The 22,214-nt window shown below is 33.3% G+C and overlaps 2 protein-coding genes across 5 annotated transcripts; both read right to left on the reverse strand.

Moving 5' to 3' along the window:
* Positions 1-5,375: 5,375 nt before the first annotated feature.
* On the reverse strand, positions 5,376-13,515 carry LOC106768849. Its single transcript, XM_014654208.2, has 15 exons — positions 13,133-13,515; positions 12,853-13,047; positions 11,838-11,912; positions 11,584-11,751; positions 11,288-11,451; positions 10,899-11,117; positions 9,159-9,285; positions 8,833-9,021; positions 8,216-8,457; positions 7,444-7,563; positions 6,545-6,770; positions 6,408-6,467; positions 6,160-6,333; positions 5,965-6,074; positions 5,376-5,835 (listed from the first exon to the last, which is right to left on the reverse strand). Exons 1-15 carry the CDS (start codon positions 13,307-13,309, stop codon positions 5,670-5,672), a joined length of 2,412 nt encoding a protein of 803 aa, XP_014509694.1. The 5' UTR covers positions 13,310-13,515; the 3' UTR covers positions 5,376-5,669.
* A 2,407-nt stretch (positions 13,516-15,922) lies between these two features.
* On the reverse strand, positions 15,923-20,263 carry LOC106769025 (probable protein phosphatase 2C 42). 4 transcript variants are annotated; one of them, XM_022784029.1, is made up of 5 exons: positions 19,236-19,524; positions 18,988-19,077; positions 18,524-18,911; positions 17,341-17,577; positions 15,923-16,677 (listed from the first exon to the last, which is right to left on the reverse strand). In XM_022784029.1, the coding sequence occupies exons 2-5, from the start codon at positions 19,032-19,034 to the stop codon at positions 16,465-16,467; spliced, it is 885 nt and encodes a 294-aa protein (XP_022639750.1). In that variant the 5' UTR covers positions 19,035-19,077; positions 19,236-19,524; the 3' UTR covers positions 15,923-16,464. The 4 variants fall into 4 exon arrangements, with proteins under 4 accessions (XP_022639750.1, XP_014509955.1, XP_014509954.1 ...); XM_014654469.2 differs by lacking the exons at positions 18,988-19,077; positions 19,236-19,524 and adding an exon at positions 19,540-20,263 and having other exon boundaries at positions 15,955-16,516; positions 16,585-16,677; positions 18,524-18,894; XM_014654468.2 differs by lacking the exons at positions 18,988-19,077; positions 19,236-19,524 and adding exons at positions 19,540-19,932; positions 20,036-20,262 and having other exon boundaries at positions 15,955-16,677; positions 18,524-18,894.
* Between the last annotated feature and the right edge of the window lie 1,951 nt (positions 20,264-22,214).

Genomic DNA, 22,214 nt, shown 5'->3' on the forward strand with positions numbered 1-22,214 from the left:
TTTTTTTTTAATCAAAATCAGTTTTATTAATTTTAATAAATTTATAGAAATTAATTTATATTAATTAAAAATTATACAATTACATTATATATTTATACAAAATCATACTTGATTTTAGAAATAATTTTAAATTAATAAAATAATTGAATAAGTAATTAGTGAAATTTTATATAACATTAAACTGTAATTGAAAATGATATAAATCGGATATCCAGATCCCATTTTCTTTACATCGGATTTGCATATCCGATGAACTGATTTTGTTGAAAACTATTTTTAGTAATTTTAATAAATTACATTATATTAATAAAAATTATATAACTACAATATATATTTATACAAAGCCATGTATAATTTTAAAAATAATTTAAAACTAATAAAATGGATAAATAAGTATAATAATAAAATTATATAATACATTATAAATTCATAAATGAAATGCCAAAAAAAATTAAACTAATATAAAATGAAATGAGGTGCAAAGGTGTTGGGGGTGTAGAATTTTTTTACAAAGATGAAATGAGGTGCAAGGGTGTAGGAGTGTAAGAGTGAAGGGATGTGAGGTGTAGCAGGAATACATCTTAGGTGATTGGAGGAAAATGGAGGTGGAGTCAATGCTATGCATAGAATTCCTCAATAATAAAAAATTAAACTTTTAAATCATTTACTAATTAGGGATATTTTAGGAAATTGGAGGTGTAGGATGAAATCTTTGAAGGTGTAGGATGAAGCACTCAAAGGGCTTTTGGTTGGAGGGGGTTACTCTCTGTACCTCCCCAATTCCATCCCCCACCCCCCAATTATTTTGGATTTTTTTTTAAATACAAAAATTAACTTTTTGTATTTTTTAATTTTACCTTTCTACCCCTATTTACTAAAGTTAACCTACCCTACCTCTTTTACACTCTGCTTCAGTCAAATACACAAGGACCCATACATTCCCTCTCCTTCGTATTCCCACCCCACCAAAGGTTTCATTTTGAAATGCTCTCTGCAACTCTCACTCTCTCAGTCCTCCTCTGAACCTTCTGTTGCTTTGTACGGCCTGGTGGTTTTGGTGTGCGGCGGGTGGCGGTGCGGTGACTGTGTGGTGGTCCGGTGCGGTGCGGCGCGGTGCGGAGAGGTGGTAGACGTTTCGACAGGTTATTTTCTTTTTCATTTCTTGTATTTTTTTTTAAATGTATGTAATGTGTAAGATTGGGTAGCTTTGTCTATTGTTGATATCTGGTTGGTATGTTTGTTGAGGTTTCTATGGTCTACTGTTGAGTTCTGTCATTTGTGTGCTTTGTGTTGTGTGTATTGATGAAGAAGACGTCCAGGCACTGAAATGGATGTCGATATCCGTTGACGGATGTCGACATCCGTTTCCTATTTTTATGTTTTCAATTTAAAAACTAATTAAATATCGTGAAAAATAAATAACAATATATATAGATCTTCAAATATACATTATTAAAATACGTTAAAAATATATTTAAAAATAATACATCAAAAAATATAAATTTCATTATTAAAATATCTGAAAATTAATATAAAAAGTAAACTAATAAAAACGAATCTTAAAAAATAAACCTTAAAAAAAATAAAACTAATAAAAACAAATCCTAAAAAATTGAAACTAATAAAAACAAATCTTAAAAAATAAAACTAATAAAAACAAATCTTAAAAAATGAAACTAACAAAAACATAATCTAAAATAATCTAATAAGGCTTAAACGGATATGGGAATCCGTAAACGGATGTCAACATCCGTTTAAGGGTAAACGGAAGTCGCCATCCGTTTGGCGGTTTTACGAAAATATTACTAATCTCGACTCGAAGAGGATCGCTGGTTAAAGGTTGGATACAACACCACCACACCAATGCAATGCAGAGATATAATAATTCAAGGACAAATTCTTCAAGGAGAAATCGATATCTCAATTATCACTTGAAATACAAGAAGAATGAGAGAAAAAATTTATAGAAAAATAGAACAAAGAATTCTTGAGAAGAAAGCGTAAAGATGAAAGCATGAAGATAAAAAAAAAAAAGAATAAATAGATTATGTGGGGGTGGGAGAATAAAATCATAAAATTTTATTTCTAAATATAAATTTTTACTGAAGGATAAAATTGGAATAGAAAAAATAGAGCAAAGGGTAAAAATGAAATGGGGGTGGGGGATGGAATTGGGGAGGTACGGTTGGACCCAATGAAAAGAAAAAGGCACAAAGGGCAAATCTGTAATTAAAAAAATAAGGGAGGCTTTTAGTCTTTTCCTAGCGAGTGAAACCCTAAATCTAATTCTCCTGTTATATAAGTCAGACCCAGAGGTGTGGCTTACCTCCCAAAGATTTTAGAAAACCCATCTTTCTGTGATACCAAGCAAATCTATGACAAAGCTACTTGAAATTTTCATTATTTTTGTAATTTCCATTTGCCTCTTGAGATGCTTTTGATTCTGTCATGTGTCATGGGTTATCTCGTAATCAATGATGAAAGAGGCGTACATTTTCGCAGGAATGTTGAGTCGCTTCGCCTTCGTTTGTTAATTCCAGGCGCAGTGAATTATTGAACTGCCAAATCACCTTTTTCTAGATTTTAATCTTCCAAAAGATTGGTTTTGTTGTTTTATTTCTCTGTATTAATTTTATTTATTTTTATTTAATTTTGGATTTTAGAGTTGTGGGATCCAATGATGGCATGAAATCTTTGAGACCTGATTGTCTAATTTGATGACAACTATAAGCATACTGCTGAGGATCTTATCCAAACCTTCAAAGATGTCTAGTTCTTTTTGTTGTTTTTCTTTTTGGGTTTATGATTTAGGGTTAACGTAAAATGTTTTATAATTGTGATTTTGGAGAGTGTGAGGAAAAGGGAAAATAGATCTGAATGATGAAATATGCACTGGGCTCTGAGCAGTATATTGATGCATAATGCTAGCCTAGAAAGCTATGTCTGACTATTTCTTTCTCTTCTGTATTTTTTCACGTTAACGACCTGTTTGTGTTCTTTTGTGTTTCGTTATTCTTTTTAAAGAATGCAGTCGTTGCTCGTTGTGTTTTCATTTATATTCTTTAATGTAAATGAAACAACACAATTTATCTTTCATTTTTCTTATGAACCTTTGATTTAGTTCTATAAACGTCCCCATTTGAATCTATTTACAAAAATAGATGAGAAATTGATTAGCCTTTCAAATTTGTGTAATGTGGAACAGTGCACCCAACTTTATCTAAGTTCGGCAACGGAACAGCAAAATTTAAAATTTTATTTATTTGAATATATAATAATCAATTACAAATTAAAAAAACATAGAAATGAAAATATATTTCTGTAAGTAGTATTTTTAACTCACAAGCAAGGAAGAAAATTATCATTGACTTAAGAAGCTGAGTTGCTGAAGTTAATGAATATTGGACTGTGATTTTTGTCTATGCAGTACTAATACAATATTACTATTTTAAATCAAAAGAAAATCATTAAGAAACAGTTTCAAGAAATATACTAATACGTAGTACAGTTGTCTTAATGAACATCCCCACTCGCTGTGAGCCTGTGAGACAGATCTGCCTATTTGATATCTAAAATGCTTCCACAGGGTACATTTTGCAGAAAAAATGCATTTACAAAAATAATGCAGTTGAATCCTGACTCCAAAAGCAGTTTAATTTCTTTTTAGTCCGAAATTTGATTCGCAAGAAGAATGATTCTGATACATCAATCCAAACTACACCCTAAATGCAGAAAAAAAGAGCTAATGGAGCAACTCAGGCAAATGGTTTTCGTTGAAAAATGGACGTTGTATTATGCCACATTATATAATAAATGAAATACACCTAATTTTGTATTAGTTAAAAAATTTTCAATATATTCAATATATACATTATCCTAATCCAAACTGCATCTTTTTATAACTTATTTTGATTTATAATTTTGATACAAACGACATTTATGAGCAAATGCCCAATTTACTCTTGAAATAATATAGCTTCTTGCATACAGATCCTTGTATGAGTATCAGTATTTGATATTTAATAGATAATTAACTTTCTTTTTTGTATTTAATAAAAAAGCTTGTATACGAGTAAATAAAATTTTCAAATATATATTTATAAAATTGTTAATAAAAGATCTCCCGCATTCATATTTGAGAAACCAATTTAAATAAATAATCATTTACTAACATACATTACTTAAAAGAATTAATATTTTGTGAAAAATTAATTAAATTAACATTTTTTGAAAATTTAATTATACCCGTCTAATTTTTTCGGTCTTTCATACCTTTCTAAATCCTTTCAGAGGCGTTCTTCCTTCCGCCTCAATAAGCCGTCACCTGCTGGAGATGCTCTTATCTCACTAATTTTGCTATCATTCTATATTTTTAGGCAGAGTAGCTAAGGAATACGAGATTTCGTAGCAGGTCCCTCAACACTACATTTTTCTTTCTCATCTGTTCCGCCATTTCATTGTTGATATCCCCAGTGCTTTCAAAGAGTTATCAACCTTCTAATTCAGGTGCAAGGAGAAAAACTGTCCACATTAGACTCATCCAATCCTAAGGATTCGCAGTATGGAACTTCACCCACAATAGCTCCACTTTCTTTATTAGGCCAGACACAATTATGGCTTCCAAGCAAGCCGAATACGCAACCACCCAGCACGCAGATCACAGTACAAAATGTAGCTGATATGATCAGAATTGAACATCAATACTTCAATGATACCATACACCTACTTTCCTGCCACCCAAAACATGTGCTTGGTCTTCCCTGAAAATCATCCATTTTACATCTAACTTTTGACAGAGCAGACAGAGATAACTTTAGCCCACCTGCAACCCTCCGTACTTGTATATATCAGATGCAGCCCTCCATAGTTATATGTTAGATGCAATCCACTATAACTATATATTATTGAGCACATAGACCAGATATACCTAGACCAAAGTGGAGATCTAATCTTGCAAGTTCATACAAGTCCGAAAAACGGCAGTCAGTGCAGATGGTACGTACCTCTTTGGAGCCGTGCTTGATCTTTCTACAAGTACCCTCCAAGCCATAAAACCTATGACATTGATAGATCTAGCTGATTTACACTTCAAGTGAGCCAAATTCAAAGCTCACAATTACATGCACTATCCACTTAAAACCAAATGTTAAAATTATTAACAGATTAAACTTCTATTAACAACGCATCGTTAGAGCAAAGATCCGTCAATGTTCAAGCAATTGATTATGGAGTAATGTTATATCTAAATAAAAGATCTTATTTATTTTCCTAATGTTGTGTTCAAATATATTAGATGCACAGAAACGTGTTGTAGTTTTTTTGTTTTTTTTTTTATATTATATTAACATTTTGGAGTTTTTTCCTTTGGCCCCATATTCATTCGAATCTTCAGCATTAAATTTAGGGTTTCAGCTATCACAGCTGTTTGCAACGAATTGAATAATGCACACGAAAATTTCTTCAGCTATTACTACTTTAGGAATGTCAGTAAACTGAAGCTGAAGCCCCTGCCTGTACCTACCAAAACACATAATCTAGCCAATGTCATTTGCCCTGCATTTATCGCCATGAATTCAAAATCGTATCCGATATTTGATTTTGGGATTGCAGTCATCTACCCAATGTGATGTGCCTTGGTAGTCTTTGGTTGTTGATTTCAAAATCTTGAGTCAGCGTACCGGATTTGAGAAGAAAATTACAACAAAGTACACAACGAATCCAGCAATAAGTATCCCCCCATAGATATAAGTTTGAGACGAGTGCACGGGATATTTGTACTCAATTTTGCAGCATCTCATATTATCCCTCTCGCTGGCCAAGACATGATCAACATATCTGCAATTCACAAAATTGTAAATAACCTACTAAAACAGTACCAACGGAAAAATATCAGTTTACTACAATATGACTTCTTCCCATTTTGACAACACAAATGAAGAAGTTCTAAAATACAGGGTAACTTACTGTTGGGTGAACATGGTGCTCTGCAGAATATCTGAACTGTTTAAGTAGGCATCCTGTAACCGATGATCATATAACAGAGAAGACATATCAACAAGCTGCTCCTCAAGGCCCTGGTGTATGCACACAAATTGCTGTATGTTAAGAAAACAAATGCCTGCAAAATCAGGTCAAGAACTGCATTCAAGTAAAGCTTACATCAAGATATTTTTCTAAGCGATCAACTAATTCATGTGGAAAGGGTTCTGGCAAATTAGTAGTTTTCTTGTAGAACTTCTCTAACCAAAAATCAGTGCTGGACTTTTCTTTCTTTCCTTTTACTGGTTCACCAAGTGGAGTTTTCAGATACTCTGCCGCAAAAGTTTGCACAGTCTGCACAGAATTGACAGGTAATTTCAGGAATCAAGTACTGGTATTTATTTAAACTCAAATGAAGCATGACTTACCTCTGACGTATCACGAATTTTACGAAGTACAGAATCGACACGGGCATATATTGAGTTCCTCTGTCCAACAAAAACATAATTAGAAAAATGCCTTCTGGTAAATAAAATTCACTCGGGCATACTGAGAGAGCACTAACCAAAGCAACATCTTGGAGCATTTGACTGATATGAGATGTATTAGAGAATGGTCCAAATGGATGGCAGCCAGCTGCCCAAAGCCAATTTACAACAGGTCTTTCATGTACATGAGAAGCCTTCTCATATGGTGCACTTAAACCACCTACAACTGAAGCAAGACCAGCCAATATATGACGTTGTGCCTGAGATGGAAGAGCATGCCTTCTCTGTGTTTCTGAAACGTAGCTGTCAAACAAGGAAATTAAGAGTGGTGTTAACTTTTACAAAACAAAACTGATAAATAATGAGGAAACCCAAGGTAATTGAAAGCAGAGTTTGAAATGGTTTCTTTGAGCCGAACTATCCAAATAGACAGTCAGCATGAAATGAGAGTAGACTTTGCATTTTAAAAAAGTAACTAAATGGATTGTACCATAATACATTAGTAACATTTGAGAGAGTTTGTGGGTTCAACTCCCTTACTAATATTTGAGAGTTATAAGGTTGGTTTGGTGAGTTGAAAGGGAGGGTGAGAGAGGTTGTAGGTTTAACTCTTCCTACTAACATAATCCTAACAACTAACATTGTTGATAAAAAATAAAAAAACAATACATTAGCAACATATCCTCAAAAAGACAGACAAACATTTAAAAATAATCAAAAGGTATAGATCATTGGCACTATTAAATTGAGATGTGGAAACTTTGTGGACAAAAAGGATTAGAGGTTCCGCATAGAAACACAAGACAGTTTTCATAGAGCCTACAATAGTATAGATGTTGCCAGTTAGGAATTAGTCAAAACAAGCAGTGCACAGCCCATTTATTCCTTCCTCTCCCATATACGCATCAAAATGTCTACAGTAGTATCTGCTAATCTTCAATTTGAAAGAACTATCTGAACATTTATATTTACTCACCTCAAGGGAATCTTTTCATTTTGATGCTCAAGCACAATTACAACATCATTGCTTGTCCATACCATACTTTCATCCTCCATCATAAGGTTTGGATCCACATCCGCCAGTGATAGCACAAAGCTGCGTATTAAAAAGTATTACATTTGGAAATTTTAGTTGAATTGGTTTTGAAACAAAATACCGCCATCAATAGCAATCAAAATATATTTTCATATAACAAGTGCAATATGATGCATTTCGTTTCAAAAAACCATCAGAATGAATATAATGATCTAATCACAAGTATTTAAATCTTCCAACTTTGTGATTGATTGACATAATAGATCAAAACAGAGGAGTACTTCCAAAACTTTCCTTACAAAAGTTCAACTCTAAGATGTTTTTTCTAACAATTTTTCAACTTTGATCAATCATTGTTAAAATAGAAATAAATATATTTTTGCACGTTGGGAGCTACATGTAATCAAAATATATTTAGGGGATAACTTTTTTTGTCTTTCAAGTTCGAATTATTTGACTATTCCTTTTCATTTTGCAGAACGCCACCAAATTTTAGGTAACAACTTCACGAATCTAACTGCAAATTTGTAGGCCTAGGTTCACCTCAAATGTCCTAATTGATCTAAGTGAGAGATCGGTTGAAAATAATAAAAGTACAAAAGAAGGTGTTCTACAAAACTATGATTAAATATGAATATTCAAGAACAAAGACACTATGATGTTAGGGTTGTTTTTCAATGTTCATCTAGGCAAAAGGTAACAGTGTACGCACACAGGAATTACTCTAGTTCCATATGTTGGTTGTAGATCCCCTTGTTTCTTTACTTTCTTTTTCCTTTTCCCACCATATTTTGAGTTATACGAAGCCCAAAGAGGCTTATGCTTAAGAATAGAATCAGTTGACTCGTCAGATTCATCCATCCAATTCTGGCGGAGGAAATATTTACTTGAAAGAGATGGGTCCGCCACTTCAAGCAATCCAGCAGCAAGCACATCAGCAGAACGTTCCATCTCCTGTAAAATGAGGTTTTAAGTCCATTACCCATATATAAATAGCTAAGAAAGTGATATAACTAATTTGCATTTAGCATCTTAGTTATAGATCTAATTAATTCAACTATGTGGGTAGTGAATTCTGGAGGTTCTTCAAAAGATCGCTTAGGCTAAAAGGACAACATGAGCAGCACTACATCTACTAAGCATTCAAATTTGTCTATTTAACAAAAAGGGGTTACAAACTGATACTCATGATCTACAACTTACATGGTTAGTACAATTTTTTCCAATAATTACCCCATGAAAAGGAAGAAATCACATTGCCCAGGTCAAATCATATGAGAAGTTGAAAGCAGTAGCTTTAAGCAACAAAGAGTACAAGTCAGCACTCACTTCTTTTAAAATAGCACCATCCAGATATGTCTTGGTATGAACAAGGAAACGACCATCATTCTTGGTTTCCTGCAGAGAATGTCCACGTGTAGCTTTTGAAACAGCAATTGCCAGCTTCTCATGGCGATGTAATGAATGTGCACCCCCAATAATTACTAATTCTTGCCCATCATGAAGCATACTCTTCACCTGAGGTATGAAAAAATGAAGCAGTTGCATGATGTTCCTACTAAATTACACAAAACCACAATTCTATAAAATACATAAGACAGTTTTCAAACTGAATTAACAACAATAGGTAGTCTGCCCAAAAGGATATTACAAACCTCTGCCTCAATTCTTTCTATATCAATACTGTAATTATGGCCCTTTTCCATAATGTTGTATCGATTATGATTTTGCAAGACAATTATTGGTACAAGCAGCCTTGAAGTAAGATCAACAGTTTCAAACCTAAACAAATCAATAACAATACAATTAAACTCTAGAGCTAATACATCCGTGACCAGTTAACAAAGCATTCAAGTGCACTTATTATTCACATGCTAGACACAACTGCAGCTCAAATTACATAAAAGTATTGAATACTAAACAAAAGAATAACACAAGGGGCATGAGGACAAGGTGTTGAAGATCCAACATTGACGAAAGATAAAACCAAATTATAGTATATAAGTATATGCAAATCTTATCTTATAAGCCGGTTTTGTAGGAATAAATTAGGTAAATCCCATTTTCTAAGACGATATCAAAGTCATTCAGAATCTAGTCTATGCTAATGAGGTTTATTGGACTATCAAGCCGCTATTGGACCACATACAAATATTTAGTTTCATGCTCCAAATATCTAGTTTTTGGCGTAAGGAGGGAGTTGGAGATCTCACATCGGCTATAAAAAGGACTAAACTATAGTATATAAATAGATGTAAATCTTATCTTATGAGTCAGTTTTATAAGATTGAATTAGACTTCTATTTTCTAAGACAATGTTCTGAAGATGAAATTAGATAGACATCATACCGCAAGTTTCAAAAGTTAGGCATCCATGGCCCATCTTAAAACATTAAGGGACAACAATTAGGATGCCATGTATAAAATCCAAACTTGATGGTCAAAATGGTTCTGTTAAACCAAGAAGCTTATGAACTTGTGAAAATTTAGGCAGAAGTCAATAAAATCGGCTAAGCAAGACAATTTTAAACAGTGAAAAGCCAACAAAAGCATGTCCCATCCCCACTAAAATAGTTTATAAGAATCATGAGATAACTTAATGGATGAAGAAAAACAAAAAATAAGAATAAATGCATATTTTAAAGAGAAAGTTCTGAGGCCACCAATTGAAGAGATAATGATGTAAAGTTGCATGTAGAGGTGTGGTTATGTGAGATGAGCAAATAGAAAGCTATCCAATTAAAAGGGGCCAAAGAACAAAGGTAACCTCACGAGAAACTAATAATATAAAAGACCTCAATATGAGTTTTACAGAATTTGAGGTTGTTAGAGAATCCAGTGGATCCCTGTGTAGTTGACGACCCTGCTGATAGCATCTCCAATGGCACAACAAAGGTAGTGTTGCTTAAAATTCTTTGGATGGACCCAACTACTCCACAGCACATTTAGCAACCCTAGCAACATTTTACAGCACAGGTGCAACTAGTAAAAATTTAAAATGAGTCTCTCATGTAATACCCTACATATTCATATGCTTTATTAAATTTGTTTTTGTTCCAACCTAAAAATAAAGATATTCTAGTCATGTTTCAATATGTATGGTTGATCTGATTATTTTTTGTCAAAAGAGACTCCGTAGCAGCTGGCTTGATTCCTGCATTTCTTCCCTTCGTTCCAAGATCAGTTTTGTGGGCTTTTAATGATAAGAATCAGTCGCTTAAACAAGGACAGTTATTAAACCAGTGATGCCACACGTGATTGGGCCAATGATGAAAACTCAATAGTAATGGTTCTTATAGATTAAAAAAAAAAAAAAAAAAAAAAAAAAACTCTATTGAAGATGCTCCTAGTGGGATAAGACTTAGCAGTTGTTATTTGCTTATAGATCTCAATACCTCACATCAGGTGCAATAACATGTTCCACTGTGGTTGATACCAAAGAAGCAAGCTGTCCAAGAAAAATATGATTGCTTGATTGTTGAGAACTTGTGCTCAAACTACCAGGATGTATCACATTTCGTAATCTTGGCAGGGTTCTAGAACAGACACTTCCTTCTTCAGCTTCAATCTTACCGTAAGTGCAAGGCCCTGCTGAAAGGTCAATCACCACAAATCTGAATGAATAAATAAAAAAAGTCAGGCTAGCATATATGTATGATGAATGGGCTAAAATAGTTTCCTGAGATACAGAATATACAATTAAACCAACTTTTCCCAGTAAAACATTTTTGAGAGAAGAAATTAAGTTTAAAAGAAAATAGTTCAGAGCCAAACCATTACATACCTGCCAGAGCTTAGCCAAACTTGAGTTGCTCCTCCACCATTGTAACGATAACGATAGATATAATCTCCTTCTTGCTTTTTCATATCTTCCTCAGTTAGGTCAGGAATTTTCCCGTACATTAAACCATCAAAATCGGTTTCATTATTTCTAGGATCTAGTCTCACCTACAAGTAATTTTAAATTAACAGTAAAAAAGAGAAAAAAAACAAACAAATATAATTGCTACTGTATTGGGGAAATATGAAGTATGGTATATCTAATATTTGGCAACTAAAAGTATTGCTTATTGATTTTACCTTGTCAAAGTTTACAATAAATATTGCACTTGGCACTGGCCTATCCATCTCCGTGACAGAAGATCCCACACTGTCCATGTCAAATATGTAGGAGTACAGCCTTTGAAATACTGGTTCCACAACTGTTGCTTCAACTTCAAACAAAGGTACCTCTCTTCCAAACTCAGTCTGCAAGTTGTGGTAAGCTTTAGCAAGTGTCGTATACAATATAACAAAAGAAAGTGGCAAAGAAAAAGAAAGGACCACACAGTTACCTCTCTTGCTTTTCCTGCAGGAACCATTGCTTCTTTCAGTGCTTTCTCAAGTGCTATCAGTTCAGGCTGCCCAGCCTACAGTGAAATTAGGTTTTAAATTATTAGTGTTCATATCTAGCAGTTTGTAGATGATGATGGCCTGTACAAAGAAACAGACAATGACATCAAAAAAGATGTCCGACTATAGAACATGCTTCAACAATACCAAAATACAACCGTCTAATCGATCCATAAGATTTCTAAAGTACAGTTTGATTCTCAAACAAAGCCGGCTAGTCCTTATTTACAAGGGTATTTGAGTTCATCTAAACAAAAGCTCATTGTTTCTTCCTCTCTCGGTGTTCCTAGGTTGGGAATCCAATCTTGACTTTTTTTTCTCCAGTATAAAATATGGACATGATCAAACTTTCTTCAGTTGTTATATGGTTTGAAACCTTTAACTTTGGATCTAGTTGTGTAAATTTCTCCATACATAGTACTTAAAGATAATAGGAAGAAAAAATAAAATAAAAATATTCTCAAGTTAAAATAAGTGTATGAATAAGTTAAAATTAGGTTTTTGAATAAGTTAATGTGAAAAAACTTCTGAAAATTAACTTATAAATTAGCTAATTGTAGGAAAGCTCATTTCATATTTTTATCTTCTTCCTATTTGCATCTCTTGCAAGTGTTTGCGAAGAAGTTGAACCAAACTAATCTTTTAGAATATGCAGTTCAAGAAAGCAATAGGATCTCCTCCAATGACCATGCTCTGCATTTCAATATTCCACAACTTAGACCTATGCTAAAATTATCCAATTTCAGACCAAAACATCGGTAATTAGAACTCTACTGATCCACTTAACTCAACCTTCCCAAACTAGCAGACTCCACAGAGTCACAGTTAAACAGTAGTCACCACGATAAAGCTTGGAAGCTGCAATTTCACTTTCAATAAAATTCAATCGGCAAGAAAATAGGATAATGAAGCAACAATTAGCCTAGATAGAATACAAGGCAAATAAACGTGGCTTACATGAAATGCATTATAGACCATGTGATGCTCAATATCAAGTAGCTCTCCAGTCTCCAGACACGAAGGTCTGTGAGCTGGAAAGCTATTTTTGAGAAACTGTTCCAATCGATGAGCGTCGATGTTGTATCTGTAACCTCCGTCTCCGTTGAAACCAATCAGAACCACGTTCACTTCGAGCGGAACTTGAAACGGAACCTACACAAACCACAAACTCGTGCATTAACAAATAAACTAATTGGACGTTGATGTTAATTTTAATTTGACGGAAAAAGAAAGAGACCTCCGCGCGAGAATGGAGCATGCGGCGGACGTCGGATCGGACGTTGTCGCGGACGTCGTGGAAGGCGCCGTGGTGCCACTGAGGGTGGCCGGTTTCTCTCTTGAAGGCTTGCGGCGCCGAATTGGACTGAGTCAGGAGAAGACTCAGCAAAGCGAGTAGGAGTGAACGAGGCGCCATTACCTCGCTCGGGTTTGTTGATTCAGTTCAGGAATGTGAGAAGTGTTAGTGATTTGGTTGAAATAAGAACATGTGTTGCTGCAACAGCGAGATTGTGAGGAATTAATTAGCCATGTGTAGAGCTCGCACAACAACGATGCTCAGAGTGCCTGCTGAGTCAACTCGCCGGGACCTGATGGCTGTGAATTTCAACAACGTATTTCCTGGATTGTCCTCCAAAGACAATAACCATGTTTTGGATCCTTTTAGTTACAGGCCCAAACTCGAGATCAGGCCAGACCGGTCCATCCAATAGCAAGCAAACTGTTGCCTCCTGCATTCCCATAGTTACTACCGGTACCCCTACGTTAACTTTAAATAGACTAAACTGTCCTCTTTCATTGCACCACATTCTCTTCTTCTTCTCCACTACATGCCGCCACTATACTCTTGTTGCCGAGTCTTGAGGCGACAATACTGACGTAATCAAGAGTCTCGTCGGGGATCTTTAGAAGGTATAGAGCTTCTGCAGGCGAAATGCAAAATGAGAATGAAGAGAAAGGAAGAGGAAACAAAATATTGAGTTTGGGGGAAATTAAATGACAAAACATAGTTTTCCCCCCCTTAATTATTGTTTAATCTATAAAACATTCGGATTGTTCATGCATAGTCTGGGAAAATTTGTTCCAAGAGAACTTCTTATATATTCTAAATGGTATATTTTAGAAAACATGTTTCTAAAAGTTTGTTCCATAAATCTTATTTTAGAAAATTTGTTTGGAAATTCTTTCAGAATAAATAATTCAGAACTCACCATTAAAATATAACATAAAGATTAGAATGATCATTTTCAAATTTATGAAGATTCAGTAGCAATTAAGGGACGTGGAAAGCTAGAGCCTTCTTACAAATAACCTCTCTAACTCCATCGTCTTTTTTATTCATTGACTTAAAACTAATTTGTTTTATATTTTTTACTTATTTAAAAGTTCATAAAAATAAATTTTAGTTTGGTTATTATCAATTAGACTAAACTTTAGTTGATTTATAGCAAAATTTGGCTCATGGAATTCATCAATTTTCAGCAAGGATCGACTCAGTCGAATTTTGATTGAGACTAATTAATCCAGTTGTGCTTGACTAGGTTGAATTCGATTAATTTTTGGTTGATTATGGCTCGACTGAATTCAATTGATTTTCGATTGGGAATATCTCGACCATTCATAGTCATCTCGATCGAATTTCGTTGATTTTCAACCAGTACCAACTCAGTCGAATTCCGCAAATTTTGATCATGATCAATTCGACTAAGTTTCTGTCATGGTGGTCCTAGCCGAATTTATTCGGTTTTTTGATGGGCCAACTCGACCAAATTCGGCTAATTTTATGTCAAGATTGAATCGAGAGAGTTTCAACCACGACCATTCCAGTCGAATTTTTTATCAAGGTTGACTCGGTCGAATTTCAGTTGGGACCGACTCGGCTGTGTTTCTATTGTGTTTGTTTCGATAGAATTTTGGTCTCAACCTATTTTTCGTTTTGTCTAACTTGACCTATCTTAATCTTTAATCATATTCGACTCATCTCAATTTTTTAATTTCTTTTTATAAAAGAACCTACGTTTCTTGAGTGAAAACAGATAATTTCTATTTTTTTAAAAAGATTTTTAAATAATATTTCAGTTCAGTTTGTTAGAACAATATATAGTTTAATTGAGTTTACACTAACCGTTTTTAGGCTATGTAATTTTTAATAATTTAGTACAATTCAATTAATTTTTTCCATCTCTACATATTTGTGTGTATAATTTATTTATGATTATTTCTTAGTTTGTTATTAAAGACTTAATTAGAATTAATGGATAAAACAATTATAAAAATATTTAAAATAACTAAATTTTAAATTGTATAACTTGATTAGGATAAAGATTCAATGAAATTGAATCTCGTGAATTCATCCTAATACATTTTTCAATCAATGCATTTTTAATATAATTATGATTTTACAGTTTAATTTGATAAAACAAAAAATAAATCAATTTAGTTTATTTAAACAAATTTTCAATTCTGATCAAATAAATTAATTTTTAATTCAATTAAAATTTTTAACAATACACTTCAAAGCATTTTGTCTCCCTTAGCTTTTAACCCCACAGTTTAACCTTTCTAAAATGCACTGAACAAAATGTTAATTAACTTGACATTGGTCGAAGCAAACCAACATTTTTGTGTTCCTTTAGAAAGTTTAATATATATACATATAAATTCAAATTAGGAAATTAATTATAATCTTAACTATAATATTTAAATATATAAATTATATTACATACATTTAAGTTATAAACAAATTGTTTTTATACTTTTCTTATAATATTATCATCTAAATATAAGTTCAATTGCAGAAAAAACAATAAACTCCTTTACGTCACAAAATAAATTATCTAGAAATAACCAATTAATTTATCAGGATTGTTTTTGTCAACATTTTGTTTAATTCAATTAAGATTATAATATAATTAACCTATTTTATAAGGACAGACCAATCCCACGGAGCACATTTTGAGAACTATAATAAGGAAGCACAAGTATAATTTGCTACAATCTATTACACAAGTAATGTACGAAAAATAACCTCTACATAACAAACATAGTAGACTTCACTTTCAATTTCTAACCCAACAATATATATTCGAAATTTTATTTATTTACTTATTTTCATCGACAAAAATGGCATTCAGACTTCAGCTTGCAGATTGAAAATGGTTTTTAATTCGGGTCTAACAACTTGCGGGCAGTATTACATATGAATTTTCTACATAATTTTTCGTCAAATAAATTTGAATTTGGACTCAATGAACATACTGCTTGATTAGCTTATATGAAGCCAAAAAAATAAAGAAATAAATAAAATCCAGTGTTTGGGGTAAAACTATAAGGTTAGGAAAGGGAATAAGATATTTGTGTTTTTGTTTTTTTTATTTTTTCCTCTTGACGAATAAATTTCTAACAATATGTTATAACTTAATAAACTGTAGTGCCTGAGAATGATGTGTGTGGATACTAGAAGCCAAATGCGCCACAATGGCATATTGTAGCCAGGTACCTACGAATGGACGTATCTTCTTCAGTTATGGGAAAAACTCGTACAAGACTGCTTACTGCTTACAATGATACACGTCAGTGATCGAGAGCGCTTCGAAGTGAAAGTGCCGAGTCTAGCACTGTGCCTCTGGAAATAAGGTCGTGATTTAAGAATAAAACAATAACAGATATATCATCATGGAAATGGCGTCGAACCTTCTTGTCAATCTTACGCAGATCCGAATACCGCATTTCTCGTTTTCTTGCTGCTTCGTGGAGGGCAGCCTTGATAAGTCTCTTCGCACTACCCTGCATGCAGATACACAATTTGAGTACCTAGGCTAGGCAGAGAAATAAAATCTTGGTATTCATCACACCTTGCGACAAAGCATTAGCAGAAATATTCACTCATAATAAGTTGCAAAAAGAACAACTTTGTGAAAGGAAAAAATGCAGGAAATAAACTCATCATAGGAACATATTAACGAATAACTACAAAGACGTTATACAATGCAAATTTAAATATCATCAAAAGGAATTAGAACAAATAGAACCTGGTAAACTCCTGATAAAGGAATAAAAATGGAGAAAGTAGGAATTATAAAGCTTATAACTTTAGCAAAGGTACAGACAGAACTTCATTCACTAACCATTTCACTTCTAGACAAAATCAAATCAACCAAAAGCAGTAAATTTAATCGGATATAAAGACATGGTGGGAACTAAAAATGAAATTAAGGACCAAAGATTTACGGGGGAACTTTTAAAACTTGTCCTGACCAACATGTAAACCACATAATGAAAACAGTACTAATCCTCACCCAATTCTCACGTTCAATTGAAAAGACTTCCCTCCATCCCCCCAAACACACAACCAAACATTTCATGGCCATACGAGGAAATAATATAACAGGTAACGTCCATTACAGAAATAAGTACAAGAAAATCCAGACATGGTAAAAGGAATCTTACCGCATGTGGATTGCTGTTTACAATATCCACAGCTTTCTCATTACTCAAGTGCTCCCATAAACCATCTGATGCAAATATAAGGAAGGAATCATTTGGTTGGAGAGGATGAGAAAGAATACTGGGATTAGCACTCATGATAGGCATGTGCATCGGTTCAGGAAGTCTGAATTTTGCATTAAGTGGTTCCCGGTTAAATTGTGGATGTTTCAAATATACGTCACCTATAGATCTAGAAACCTGCAACAAATACAATCAATGAAGTATTGATGTGATATTGCCAAGTTTTGATGTGAACCTTGGGATTACTTGTGAACTATTAACAATTATGTATGTACACACACAGATATATATATGTGTGTGTGTGTATTTATATATGACTTCAACAATAAAAAATACCGCAGAGGTTAAAACTGGAAAGCATCTTGATTGTCTTTCATATGACCATCGTAGTCATTTTTAACACTAATGCAATGTAGAAAAATAGAATATTGAATATCATATGCCAAATATAAAATGTTTGCTTCCATTTATACGATTTGGTTTTAACCGCACAAATCATGGACTGAATCATTAAACACATGGATTGCCTTCGTTCTTTAATACACATGCAAACACACAAGCAACCAAGCCAATGCCTTAACAAGATAGCAAATTAAAACTATAAAGACATGCATTAGGGATTTGTTACATACACACAAAAATAGGGACTATTTTTAAGTACTCATAACTTCACAAGGGAATAGGGGACAACTACAATTTAATTGAAATATTCAATGTGTTTTTTTAAGGAACTCTGGTGAAAAACGTTGCAGAAAATGAATACAGATTGCATGAGGTTATGGAATAAGAAGCTTCTTAAAAATATGAACCGGGTTAGTAATTCATATTGCAACACAAGACGCAGTAGAAAAATATACAAGAAACCGTAAAAGAACAACTATGATCTATGACCTTGGCTTTACGTGTTTTGGGTCAGTTAACATGTAAGGATTCAGAAATCATAGCCCACATGTAGCATTCAATTTTAAAAAACAAAAGAAAAATGGCCTTTCAGGACACAATTTGCGTAGCCTCCAAGACCAAGACCTTTTTGTATAGCACTTTAAAGAATGGGGAAACAATAAAGAAAATAATGAATGAATGAATAAATGTTTGGCCGAGAGGACACAAGTTTAAAAATTACCTGAATAATCCCTTTTACTCTCCACACTCCATGTTTGAGGACCACAATTTGAGGATCATGAGGGTGTGATTCTTTAAGTTCCTGTCTAACAGCCTCAAGATTTGCATTGTGTTCTGTAGACAGCTGAATTGCAGCCATACCTCCAGTATTGCCAACTTTCTTACCCAATACAACACGGGAATCTCCAACGTTTGCCACAAAGAGTGTCTGTTGAAATATCACTCCAACAAGACAACAGGTACCAGCACTCGCAATTTGAGGTCGAGCATTCCAGGTACTTGACACGAGGGCTGTGTATCCATCTTCCGTCTGGCGAAATGCTCTTTCTATTGTTTCCGCTGTAACAAGCCCGTGTGACTCAGCTGACGTTGCTGCACAGACAAGAAATCTGAGACAGCTAGCATAAGAACTGTTTCTTTAAGAACAGAACAAGACATGGAAGAACCAATACCCAACACTCATACCCCATGAAGGAACCAAAATTTAAGGGATAATGCTCCACCAAAACCATGGGCCTTCAACACAAAAGTCGAGACTCCAAAACACTTTAATAACTATTTACAGCACCATGTGCCACGGAACCGCGAATCCGTTTCCATTAGAGGAAAGCCAACAAAAAAAAGTTACAAACAATTCACCTATTAAATCGATTCACGATAAAAAGCAAAACAAACCATTAAAAGAAAAGGAAAAACTTCCAAAAATTATCTACCTATTGTCCTCAATGTTCAACAGTACTTGATTCCTGGAAATCTCAGACTCAATAGACCAACGAGAAAAAGAGAGAGTATAAAAGCACTTCCAAAAAAGGTTCATGGGAAAAGCAAACTGATGAAAACCACTGGTAACAGTTACTACCACTGCCACTCGTGATTCATGAAGAGACGATCAGACTAAAAACGTGGCCGCATTAAATCCACACAGCAACAACCGTCAAAGTGAATATATAAATAAACAATTAAAAAAAAAAGAAGCAAACGAAACTGTCTTTAAAGTGAGGGTTCCGAATGAAGAACCTTGAAAATGGCGAAACAAGTGATCGCATACATATCTGGAGGCGTCGGGTCCTCCGTGACCGTCGTATATGCCGACGAAAGTGCCGAGAGGACCGGACTCGATCTGGCTCTGGTCTTCAAGAACCTGGTTGGCCTGAACTACGGCCATGGAGAAATCACCGGAGGCATATTTTCCAACGTCGCGGAACCAGAGCAAGCCTTCTCTGCCTTCTCTCCCGGCGAAGTTGCTCCCGATAACTCCGATGGAATCGTATCGATCAGCATCGCGCCCGAACGGCTTCCAACACAGCGAGAACAGATTCATCAATGCCAGGAGCATACCACATCGCTCGGTAACCCTAACCCTAAGGCCTCCAACGCCGGAACCGCCAACCTTGCTCCGATCCTCCGAATCTGAGTGGGGAAGGAAAGGTTAACGCGGTGCTTAAGAAGGGAAAAAGGAAAATGGAGAAAAAGAAGACGAGGTGGCGAGGCGCAGGGTAAGGACGGGGCGTACGTTAGCCTTGGGTGGTGGCGGGGTGTGTTCGGTTGTAGAGGAACATCAACGGGCTCATTCTCTTGTGGGAGAGATGGTGTGGGGAAGACTCTGTTTGCTGATGTTATTTTCAATGCCTTTCCTTTTTTTCCTTTTTCATAAAACCAAATTCCATACTTTAGTTGGGTTGGGACAAACACCTTTACTTTCGTGTCTTCTCCACAATTTTCCTTCCCAAATTTTTTTATTTTCTATTTTTTCTTTTATTTTATTTTATCTCAAACAGTGTTTAAAGTTCATATAAGTCCTTTTCAATGAGAGATACACTATTTACAAACTCCATTTCCAATTTAATTATCACTTTTCAATTAAAATCAAATAAAAATATATTTTACTTTTCGGGCTGTAAAACTTTTGGATTTGTTTTTTAGTTATTGCTCTTTCGTCCCTGTACTTATACTTTTGGCATTTCAATTCTTTTGACTTGGTTTTATTTTTGCCTAGAGGCACGACCTGCCAACTGTTGCTGAATGTGAACATCCCCATCCATTTTGTTGAATTCAGAAAAATACAATTGTTTAATTTAAGAGATATCAATAATACATTTTTATTATTAATTAATTTTATTATAAAATATAAAACTGTTTACTTTTTAATTTGACGAGTCTCACCTGTGACTTTTCTTATATTTTTTAACAACATTTTAGCCAAGCAAATAAAGAATTTTACTAAAAATGTATCAAAAATTGCTATTTTTACTTTTACCGTTAAAGTTTATACGACTAAAATTAATTTAGTTCACGTCCATTATTCTCTTTATGTCTTGCATTAAGACGCGAATAAGCATAGATGAAAGAGATGCAATAAAATTTGAAAAAGAAAAGAATAAAATTTTTAAAAATACACAAAAAAAGGCTTAAGTGTTAATTTTCTTAAATGATGATAAAGAGATATAGGAAAAATGTTTTTAAACTTTATTTTTTACATTAAATTATTTTACAATATAACATATATTTGAAGTAGTGAATCTTAAACAAATATTTTAAGAGTATAAAAATCTTTATATAAATATTTTAAAAAAACATTAATATCAGATATATAAAATATACTAAAAATATATTATTTTCTTTTTAAAAGTAATTTAAATTATTTATTAATTTATATAAATATAAAAGAACAAATGGACAGCGATTTCTAATGGAATAAATTTTTAATTGAGGCAAACAGTAACAATTTAAATCTTTCTTAACATTTAATCATTTCTTAAATATATCAATTTATAATCACTTTTTTTTATCACGTTAATCACATTACTCGTTTCTTTTCACTTTTCTTTTCTTTTTTTTCCCTTTTAATACGAACTATTTTTCTTAGCATTTTTCAATTTTTTATTTTCTACATCTTAATCCAACCAAATAGAACACATTAAAGAGAAACTAATGAGAGTAAATGCACTGAATGAAAGAAACACCTTTATTTAATAGAAGGTGTGGCGGTAATCATAATATTATGTTTGTTGGAATGTCTTTTAATTGTAAATATATTTATTATAATACCCCAACTAAATTAGCATATCAATTACAACAAATTTCAAGATAGAATCGGTGATAAAATTTAATACAAAGATGCAAAAATAAGTATTATATATATATATATATATATATATATATTATAAATAATTCATTGCTAATATAATTTAATATTTTAACAAGAAAATATTCAAATTTTACTTAAAAATTTACATTTAATTTTAGTTATGTGCTTGTTATTAATCATCGATGTTTAATATGTTTTAATTGTGCAAATCATCTATTTATTAAAAAAAGATCATACTTTTAAGATTGGTAGAGTTTAATATGTTTTAATAAGTGGGTAAGGCTTTGAAAAAGATAACTCCTCAATTTTAGATTGTTTGGTGAGAAAATCAATTCAGCGAAAATATTTTGATAAAAATACACAAATCTTAGGTTGATTTGGTTATTGAATAAGTTTGACTTTATTGAGCAAATTTAATTGATAAGACCTCTCAGTACTTGATTGGTGATAAGTCAATTCCTTTATAAAGTAAAATTAATTCTACAAAAATCTAAAAAAAAAATTCATGTAAGATTGGTCATTGAGTAAACCAGGTATAGCTAAGAAGTATAAATTTAGAGATTGCTCACTAAGTGAGGGAAGAATTATGTTGGGAGTGACTAAA

This window comes from Vigna radiata, chromosome 7, assembly GCF_000741045.1.
Source record: "Vigna radiata var. radiata cultivar VC1973A chromosome 7, Vradiata_ver6, whole genome shotgun sequence".
NCBI lineage: Eukaryota > Viridiplantae > Streptophyta > Magnoliopsida > Fabales > Fabaceae > Vigna > Vigna radiata.